This window comes from Malurus melanocephalus, unplaced genomic scaffold (assembly GCF_030028575.1).
Source record: "Malurus melanocephalus ecotype Western Australia unplaced genomic scaffold, MMel_1.1 scaffold_202, whole genome shotgun sequence".
Classification (NCBI taxonomy): Eukaryota; Metazoa; Chordata; class Aves; order Passeriformes; family Maluridae; genus Malurus; species Malurus melanocephalus.
In genome coordinates, this window is record NW_026623434.1 from 988,043 (window position 1) to 998,853 (window position 10,811).

Sequence of the window (10,811 nt, forward strand, 5' to 3'; positions counted from 1 at the left end):
GTGTGGATCCCATGATTCCTGATTCAGATTATCAGCAAGTTATAGTAAAAATTTTCCTCTCTGTCTTCATAGGGCCAAACAYTTTATTATCAGGGCTGTACTCTTTTGTTACATTTAATGTAAACATGCAAGAATTGTTACACTGAAAGTTTTGCACTATATATTAGTTTTATTTAATTGATTTAAATCAAAATCTTTTAACTTGATTGATATAATCATGTGCATATGTTACTGAACTTTCTACATATTATGTCCATAAATATGTATCCTGTACATATATGAAGGTGTGTGATATTTGTTGTGGGTTTGTGCAAACCTGTCAAAAAACCAAATATTTGAAGATCAGTTGATGAAAGTTCCAACATTTTTCAGYAATGCAAATTAGGAAATTAACATTGAAATATTATGAAAGACAGGAGATTTGGTGTGAATTACTGTAGTAGATAAATAATCAATACTACACCTGACCTGAAGTTGTTATGAAATTCATCAGATTTTCAGGCCACTGGTGAGTTTCGTTTTTTAAAAATGTCTCTCCACCACTTGTTGTCCATCTCTTGCCCAACTCAGGGATTTAGTTGGAAAAATAAATTAATACTAAAATCCTGAGTTTCAAAGTATTCTCCTAGAGCTAAACTTCCAGGTCACACAATAATCTAGTGAAGGTTTTTAGGTACCCAGCTAAATGGAGATTAGTGAACTAGTCGCCTCCTCTGTTTATTTTTTATAGTTTATTTTAGCATATATATTTAACTTTCTAATTTCTAATTTAAAAGGAAAAATTTGGTTGAATGCACGCATTATTTCAGCTGACAAATAAGGGCCTGTTTTTGCATTACTATACTTTCTGCCTCAGTAATGTGCATGCTCAGCTCTTGGTTTTTAAAATAAACAAAACATATTAAAAATGCAAATAGAGTATTATATAAACATTTTTTAAATGTAATGTGCTAATGCTGAAAAGAGAAAAACGCTATGACATAGAAAAAAATTCATTTTCTGTAGAAAACGAGAAGGAAGCTAAATGGTCGAATTGTGAGTCTCAGAAAGAGAGRTGCAGCACAAGAAGTGCAGAAAGCTTAATCTGACAGAAGGTCAGAAGGATGTKTCTTCCATTCTGCTAATTAGCTATTGGGTGCTAATTTTAAGTTTTGTTTTGGAAAGAACTGTGTCTTTGTACAGCTGAAAAGCATTTAGCAAATTACAGCATGTACACTAGTGTTAATTATTTAATGCATTCCTAAAACTGTCATTGCTGTTAAAATGCATTAGGAAGTCTGCTGGTTTTTTGTGGTTGAAAAAGAAACAGATACTAAAACACTCTRTAAAATTCCATGACCAGTAGTCACTGTTTCATGCCAGAGATGTTTTTCTAACCTTTAAGGCAGTCATTTTCTCTGTGTGCTAGAACCGTTTCTCAGCACCTTGTAGACAATGTTTTTGTTTACAGTACCTAATGGTCTCAAAGCCAAGAGAGCTAACACCAAAATCASAAGCTATTTAGTGATAGCAGAATACCTCTGGATGCCAAATATGCACTAACTCATTAACAATAAAATGCTAACTCAGAGATTTCAGGCTATTATTGGCCTATTGCAGACAGATTACAGTTAATATATTTCAGGTTGAAGCCTATCTAAGCCAATTTAAAATCAATATTTCTGAACTGCTAACTAATTCAGACGATCACATTTCGTACTKCATGGATCATCTGAGAAATTATCAGTCTCTTGATAGAATGAAAAGTCTGTATAAGCTTACATCTTCAGTTCCTACGGCACAACAAAAGCTGTATCAGTAGCTAAGTATGTGAACTATATATATTTCCTTGTGTTACCTACACACAGTCCAGCCATGTGCAGTTCAGCTATGATCCATAAAATGGTCCCATGCTTGCTGTCATGGTTGATCTCATATTAAATTATTCCTGCATTTGAGTATTTGCAGGATCAGATCTTCAGAAAAAGTGTGAAATTTGAGGGTTGGGAACAAGGGCACGTATCAAATGCAAACAATTTTATACATACTTACCTACTCACGGGTATTATTTATAAGTTGAATTTAATAATATTTAAATTGTTTGAAATTACACAGTGGGATCTATGAAAATATCCTGTCCCACTGGATTAAATAAGAGCCCGCTCCCTTCTCGGTAGCAGCTGCAGGCTACACTGACTGTTCTGATGAAAGAGAAAGCTCAGAGATGTGGCAATTCACTGGAGAAGGCCTTGAGGGAAAGTTAGTGAAGAGCATTGCTGTTGACTCCAGTGAAACTTGGATTTCATTGAAATTAATGCTTTTCCAGCTGCACAGGAAAGCTGCAGTGAACTCAGGATATGATATCTCATTAAAGTTCTTCCGGTGTCTTGCTTACAATATCATGTTTCATCTTTATTCTTCCTCAAGGACAAATTAGAAAGATTCCCAAGGAAAGCTGTGATGGAAAAGGTAYAGAGGGACAGGGAAAAAGAGAAAGGGATGAGCAGAAGAGCAAATAGCCTTTACCTGTGTGTAATGGATGATAAGTACTAGACATCATGGGAGAGCTGGGCCTTTGGGAGATGGTTTGAGTTGGAAAAGGTAATTTGAGGTGGAGATATTGACCTTAAATGGATATTCCATGGATAATGGGRAAAACTAGAAGATTCTTAAGGACACTAACATGCAGTGTTAACATTAACATTCGATGAGAGGAAACTCCCAGAGCCATATTTTTAATGAAGTTCAGTGCATGACAGGTGCCACCTCCTCAACTTTTTCAGAAGATCTCATCTTTKAAGAGAGCTGACTGGAAATGGTTGGGAGGCTGGCTGATCCACAGGTTGGAGGTGCCTTGGGTATTGCAAGTAACTTGTCTGGGCACATGTGTCAGAGTACCATGACACTGCTGGCAGCATCCAGCCTGGATTGTTCAGAGCAGCTGAGGGYTGTGCAATGCCAACATTTATCTGGMGTACTTTTAGCAGCAGTCGTCAGCTAGAGATTTTTTTATACTTGAATAGCACTGTTGTCTGCCAGAATTATATGTGTCTTATATGAGGGTGTCGGGTTTCCTATAAAAGGTTTTTTATTGGAAGAACTAATAACTTAGAGGGGTGACCTTAGACTACTTCTGGTTTTCAAAGAGTAAGGATTTCATTCATGAAAATCCTGACTTTTGTTTGATATTATCTGTGTCTTTCTGATTATTTCCAAAGCTTTTTCTCTGTCTGTGATATCAAACACTTTGTGAAAGGGGAAATATCTCAGGTTCCACMTGCTGCAGGTTCTTGACCCATTTGCTTTTATGTCTTGAATGTGAATGTTTTATCAGTGCAAGACAGATACAAAATTCAGCTATTGATGGATTAGGAAACCCAACCGGTTCTTAAGTGTGTGGAACATTTGCCATTGGCTTTTCTGAAAGGCAGGAGTGAGCCATGTTTTATTTTTATTTAATCCTTTCATACCTTTTAGGTAAAAATATTTTTATACAAATTGCAAAACAAAATATTTTACTTTAAGAGAACATCCTATTGAATTAGAAAGCTGTGACTGACTTTCCTATTTTCTGATTGTGAGTGAGATAATTTACCATTGTGCCAACTCAAATAACCAAGAAGTTACTGGGCASTCTTTTAGGAAACAAAAGGGTTTTTTGAACCAGACCTAATTAGGAATGCTCTCATTTATATTAGTGTAAAATCAAAATCTTTGTTATGGAATGCATTTTTTTAGCTGACACATTTTCCAAGGAACTCACTTGTGCTGCCTGTGTTCATGTGTAGCAGCATGACACTGATTCAGAAAGTGACTCTGATCTTAAGGAGGTTTTACAGCCTGCTCAGTTATGTTCCAAACCTACCAAGATTTGGTTGTTCTCACAGTCCTCGAGTGTGTATTATCTGCATTTTTTCTTTTTTTTTTTTTTTYTTTAACCTACTGAGAAACATAGAACTTGTCTTTGCTTTATGTCCTTTGGCACAGCTAATACAGTCCACTTCTCCCTTGTGAATATTATAGGTGGGTCTGGGAGCACTAGCAGTAGACATTACTCAGTTTTCAATTCCTTACTACTTAGCCAAACGTTTGGTGTTTGGGCTAAGAGTTTCCATGCCAAGTATTTGCCTTAGGCTGTTTTATTTTTTCTTTTTTTTAAAAATTTTGTAATACCAGATAAAACAGTTTATCTGCTTCCAGCAGCAATAAGACAAACATCTTAGGAGTTTTTTAATATCAAAAATGATGGTAAGATTTTTTGTAAAGGCTGTGGTGTTTTCACACAGTTTGGAATTGAATGCAGACAAGATGTTGCCTTTGTGTCAGTGGTGGCCTCAATCCTCCAGGGTCTCAAGTTTCTGTCCCATGCAAACAGACTGTGAAGAGCTGATGGGGGGGAGGAACAGGACAGTTAGTTAGAAACCATCAGGATGGCAGAAGCCTTGATGGCAAAACATTTGAATTTTCTGATCAAAAGGATTTTATAAACAATTAAATGATGAATGTAGCATATAATCTTGTTAAATATCAGAAAACTGATAAGAGAGCAAGTACTGGGGTAGATCTGGGGTGGGTAGTGAGGACAAAGAGAGACCTTAGTTGTGTCTGAACAGTAGGAGATGTCTCAGTCAGAGGTTGGAAATGCTCAGACACTATATAATTCACAAGCACTGAGTCCTTAAACTTGACTACTAGAGTCTGTTGGGCACTACCTCATTGAACTCTTCTTGCAGTGAGGGAATTCTTGACTGACCTCTTCCTTGCAGAGCGCAGTTATGTGTGATTGAGTAACAAAGGAGCTACAGTGCCTGGGTAAGAAAATTAGGGAGAAGGAACTTAACGTTTGCAGCAAAGGAGAGAGACAGATGAAGCTGATATGCGTGTCTGGGGCTGAACCTCTCCCCTCCTTCCTGAACACATGCAGTTCCTTGATAAGATCAGCATGGGATCACTGCTTTGTGGGGGTAAGGGAGGAGGGGAGGCTGGGAAGCAGAACACGGTCCTTGGTTCATCATGGCCATTGCCTGGTACAGGGAGCTGGGGAAGCTGACAGGAAAGGTAATCAGAAAAGGCAATGRGTGGTGCAGAGCATCTTGCAAGGGAGCAGGAGGTGAGAGCTCACGGGAACTTGTTCAGTGCTGGAGCAGAGGCTCAGGCAGACTCCTATGGAGAAATATTCCTGGAATGAGGCAGGAGAGACCTAATCCTGTGGAGATGGYTCTTCTCCACAGCCCCAGGCTGGGTCCTGCCCTTTATCAAACCTGTTTTCACAGTGGCCAGTACCCTTCAGAGAGGGGCCATGCACAGGACGTTGTCCAAGCAGTGCTGCCACACAGACTAACAACACGTGTCTTTGTGTCTCCCCAAGGGTCAAATGCATTGGTGTGGATTCTGTGTGTTATCCAGGTGTCACTGTTATGCCATGGGGTAAAAGTTYTTGCTTTGTTTTGTTTTCTTCCCATTTGACTTTGGAAAATTGCATTTACCCATTTAAAKAGCCCCAAAAAACATTAGGAAATGCACGAGTTTCAGCTCCCTCTGGGGAGACAGGGAGCAAGACCATAGCACTGGAAAACTGCACCAAATTTCATCTGTGTTCTTGTGTTTTTCTTCTAAACTGTTAGGATTTTTACCATTTCAGTTTTCATACACTTCTGTGTGTGGTCCTGCCAAAACTCAGAACATTTCCTGGGATACCAATAGGCATGTGGCATCCCTGAAGCGCTGGACTCTGGGTTAGGGATGTGTCTCAGTAATCAGCTAAAAAAGTCACAGCTTTTCCAGCAGTGCTGTGAATTCACTGCTCTGCAGCCCACGCGAGGCAGTGAGAAGCAGTACCTGTAAGAAGCAGCCACATGGGCACACTGGTGCCTCCAGTAAGCACTTCTGGGGGTGATCCTTCCAATAAGGCATTGCTCATTGCTCTCTGGCCAGGAAAGACCTACAGGGCAGGCATATTCTGGGATGGAATAGTCCAGCTGAACAAGGTGGAACAGGCCATCCAGCACAGGCAGCCTGGCCAGGGGATGCTGCTGCATGAGTCTTCTGCTCAGGAGAGACGGGGGTTGAGCTGTCCTATGTGTAGATGCACCCACAGATGCTTTGGTGTGAAACAAATTCCATAGAGTGGGGTCGGCTGCCTCATGTGGCTGCACTCATGGGATGGAAAATGCTGCTAAAGGCATCAGCTAAACAATGAAAAGCCTGTGCTTCGTGCTTTTTACTGGAAGTAACTGTCTCTTAATTTTTTCACTTGGGAGCATTTTTGKTACAGTGTGTATCTCTTCCTTGTAAATAGCAAGAACTGGATGAATGTGATGATAAAGGTTCTCCTCCTGTTGTGAAGGTGTTATGTGTATGTGGCTGGCCTATTGTGTTATTTGCCCAGCCTTTGGCTCTCTGGGGATAAAAGAACTCRTGTGAGGGGAATCTTTCTCCAAACCCTCTTCCATGAGCCTGGCTGGGAAGGCAGACATTTTGTTCTGCATGTGAAAATGAGATTTAAAATCTTCTTTTGTAGTAAAYTTGAGAGAACTGACTTCAAAAACTACCAAGTTGCTCACTGTAAATAAATCCAGATGWGTGAAATACTTGTATTTTTACAGCTCTTAAAAGACATTTTGTAATGGAGATGAAGGATGTCTTTGCAGTGGGAGGTATGGGARTTAGAGTAATATTTGTCATTACCTGCAGGACAAGCAGGAAAAGTGCAAATTCTCCTRTATATTTCTCCTATATATTCTCCTGTATAATTCAATAAAAATGCAGTATGTCTGGCCTGCAATATTTACAACTATCATAAAATTYTTGGTTATGCTGCATGCAGTACTAGATCTATTTTGTTCTTAAAATTGCATAAGACATTGATGGATCTTATACTAAGAATTTAGTTAGAAACTTTTATAGAAAACTATTATAAATCCCTGCTTACAAAGACAGGTCTCTTGAAGTGTATTCATTCTTTGAGTGAGAAATATATTTATTGCCTAGTTATAGAAATAAAAAGAGATATAATTTTTTATTCATTATAGCTAATTAAAAATATGTATAATTTGAACAAATTACAATAAATGCGGAACTGCAGCACATTGGAAGGTATTRCTATAACAACAGTTGCTCAACATARTTATGCAGAAAAATATTTTCCTTATTTTAATTTATTTCTACCTCTGCAAAATCACRCATCCATGTTTTGCTAAATCTGATTTTATAGCCACACTATCAGTCTTTTTGCCACAATATTTCAGTAACAGCTAATCATTTGCAAAGTGAAAGCTTATGTTCAGTTTACTTATTAATTCATTTTCTAACACCATCATGTTATCAGTGGCATTTTAAAACTGAATCTTTGGGACACCGTCCAGCTAAATCTCAGGGGAAAACATTTAAGGAGGTTGTATCAGRACTGAGGTGTTTTGTATTACTGCTTTGTATACTTCAAATCTCACATGCACTCTGAAAAAATCATAAGTCAATAGTTATTGATAATTAAAATYAGAAAGATACTGAGTTGTTTGGATTTCATACCAGAGGAATAAGCAAAATCATTCTTAGTTTACAGTGAAGACACAAAGTGTTGGTTAATATTTCAATAGTATTGGACTAATTCAAAGAATTAAAAATAGAAGCAGCTTTCCTTCTTTGAGTTAACATTTGGATCCCTTAAAGAAAGCTGATGATGTTTCTGGACAAGAGAAAATCAATAGCATGCCACTTTTRGTATCTACTGAATGTTAGGTAGTTAATAATTTAAAAAAGAGAGCTTGCTGCTACGCTTACACGGTTTTCCCTTTTGTTAAGGAAGCAGACAGGTTCAGTTGCCTGTTGGGTATTCCTTTGTATGCTCACTTTCAGTGAATTAAAGTGGCTTTTCTCAAATAGAGAAACTGCCCTCAAACTACAGGGCAAGATTTTTTCTTTGACAGCCATGATATAAACCACCTGAAAGATGAGAGCCTTTAAAAAAAAATATTTCAAAGGTGTTTTGGCTTAACATTATTTGAATAGYTCTTGAAGACAAAGAGGGAATTGTAGTCACACTAGATGCAAGCAGAAGTGATTGTGCTTTCTCAAGGACTTGACCAGAATTTCTGCTCAGGGGATGCTCCTGAAGAAAGAGCAAAATAATTTTGGGGAGTGTGTACCTTTACAGTTGTACATTGCATGAGTGAATGTTTTTTCTGTCTCCTGACCCGAGCTCGGTCTGTTTTTTGCTTCCAGSATGTGCAGCACAGATGGTGGAGACTAATTGGGGTGGAGGGCAAAGCCTCTGTGTGTTCTTGAAATCCTGTGCCTCTCTGGAGGTCGAGGGTGAAGTTGCTGTGGCACAGGCACCCTCGGGGCTGATGTGAGCCATGGCAGCCTCCCTGTGCTTGCCTGCTGGTCATGATGCAAAGCTGAACRGCTGTAGCAGCTGCCTAACGTGCTTCTCTCAGGACAAATTCCTTCATCCTCCATCTGACCCAACCAACAGAAGTGTGTCTGTGCATTCAGGGTCTTGTAGTGAGCCCTGCAGCAGCCCCAACAGATGCAGAAGCAGCATTTGGGGTGCACATAACCCTTGCTGTACTGGGGCTCTTTTAAGTTGTCTAGCTTTCTTGGGCTTATGTTTTACCAGTGYTGAGCAAACAGACCTCTGGCAAACTGCTTCCTTTCAGCTTTTCCAYGTGTCAGAGCTTTGGAGGGCAGGATGGCCTCCGAGAGATGCAAAACAATTCCTTGTACCAGCCCTGGTGCTCAGAGATGCAGCACCGTTTCCATCTACCCTTCAACAGCTCCTGCTGACTGTCTGTGCTAAAACTCGCACTGTAGCAGGCTGGAACCTGGTCTGGGAGCTTGGGGTTTGTTGCTGTTTGAACCCTTTCCTTCTTCTATGAAAACAAGAAAAAGTCACAACYGGGCTTATCTTGCATTTGCATCTGTCTAGAGCCTTCCCACCAGTTCTCAGTCCCGGCCACTGCCCCAGATCTGATTATAGACWGTTTACAGCAGTAAATGACACTGGGTGATACTAATCAGGGCTTTTGTGGAGCCTCATCATGTGATTTGGGTTTATTTCACTGTACCACCAGTCAGCATGGCTCATGTTCAGTCTCAAGTTCTCCATTTGCAGGTATGCTCTGTTCCACTCWGACCTTTTGTTTTCTCTGTGGTCTTCTTGAGTTTCTTCCCCTCCTGCTGCTTCTCCAGTTGCTCCATTAAGCAGTAGGAAGCCACAGATGAATCACTACGGGTGTTTGCCATAATAAAAAAGGTCCCCAAAACATCTCCCCTTTGGCCCAAGCAGTAGCAACAAAGCAGGACTGTCAGGTGGCAGAACCTCCCAAAGGAGCGGTGTAGATGCAATTTAGAATGCTCATTTAATGTGCCATCATCAGGTCGGGCTAATATCAGGAAATGGGGTATTAAAGGCTTTTTAATGGGCACATGAAGTAGCATGAGGACACTCTCTCATGTCTTGTGTGCTGTATCATGTTCATGGGTTTTAGAGAGAAGCGTCCTATAACAAGATTTCTATGAGTTATGTCCACCTACGTTTAAATGACAAAGGTCATGTCCACTTGCACAGTAATTAAATTTTAGTAAAATAAGAACATAKCATTCAAGTCTATGCTATTATTGAGCAGGGTCACTATCACATGAGCAGGGTAGCTATCCCTCACACAGCCTCAATATACTGTACAATTTATGCACGAGCTCAGAATTCTCTGCAAGATGCTGTAATCAACATTGCGTGTTGGGGATGTGGATACTTATTTTAGACACTGAGTTTGAAAATTGTGGTTTGTAGAAATTTATGCAAAAATATTGCCAAAATAAGCATTGAAAGCCTAATTTCAATATGCAGCTGCTTGTAAGCATGGTAATTAGGATATATTGGGTAAATTTACTACATCTTTTCTCACTCACACCAGTGAGACAGAAGTTGCAGATTTCAGATGTAGACTCACCAGAGCTTTAAACTCCAGCCAGGACTCAGGAGAAAGCTTTCTGGGAGAGTAGATCTGATGCTTACCTGGTCTTGTGTCCACTGCTCTGAGCTCTGATGGAGGGAATTGTAGCTGGGATCGCCCAGCTCCCATCTCATGAAAACACTTTTTACAAACAAACTCATTTACTCTCAAGCCTGCAGGGAGGGAGGGAGGAAGTCAATCGGGGTGTTATCTGGATAAAGGAACCGAACTGGGGGCTTGGGCATTTTTCTTGTCAGGAATCAATCAGTGTCAGCTTTACATTTCACATACCCTCACCAGTCACTCATTGCTTTAAATGCTTTGTTTACCCTCCACAGCAGGAGATCCGTACTCCTTCTAGCTTGCTGCTCCTCTGAAATATATCAATAGGTTTTACTTCTACTTTTTCCTCCAGCTGGGGTGATGCTGGTCCCTGAAAGGAAGACGGTGGATGGGTTTGAGGAGCACTTCGGCTTGAACTACTTGGGACACTTCCTGTTGACAAACCTCCTCTTGGATACGCTGAAGCAATCAGGAACGCACAGTCACAACGCTAGGATCATCACTGTCTCATCAGCCACCCATTATGTAGGCAAATTGCACCTAAACGACTTACAAAGCAGGTACCTTTCCCTTTTTGGTATTCATTGATCTGAGGTAACCGTGTGCAGATTTAACTACAATTGTTACTGACTACTGAATGAGGTGGGGTTTTGCTGCCTTTTTATTTTATTTTTTACAATTTATGGTTCTTCTCAAGCAGTTGCYTAATATATTTCAGATTTGAACAATGCTTGCAGCCCCGAGTCAAAGACACAAATAATTTACAAACTTCTGAACGGCGTATTTTATTGTGGACTTTGGAAACCTCGCTTAGCT

At 39.9% G+C, this 10,811-nt stretch overlaps 1 protein-coding gene across 4 annotated transcripts in view; it reads left to right on the forward strand.

The window, feature by feature from the left end:
• The window catches only part of DHRSX (dehydrogenase/reductase X-linked), a 200,881-nt gene that overhangs the window by 144,801 nt on the left and 45,269 nt on the right, over positions 1-10,811 (forward strand). For all 4 annotated transcript variants that reach the window (XM_057373583.1, XM_057373581.1, XM_057373585.1 and 1 more), the window contains one exon: positions 10,348-10,555. In XM_057373583.1, the coding sequence (XP_057229566.1) occupies positions 10,348-10,555 (208 nt within the window). The remainder of the gene's footprint in view (positions 1-10,347; positions 10,556-10,811) is intronic.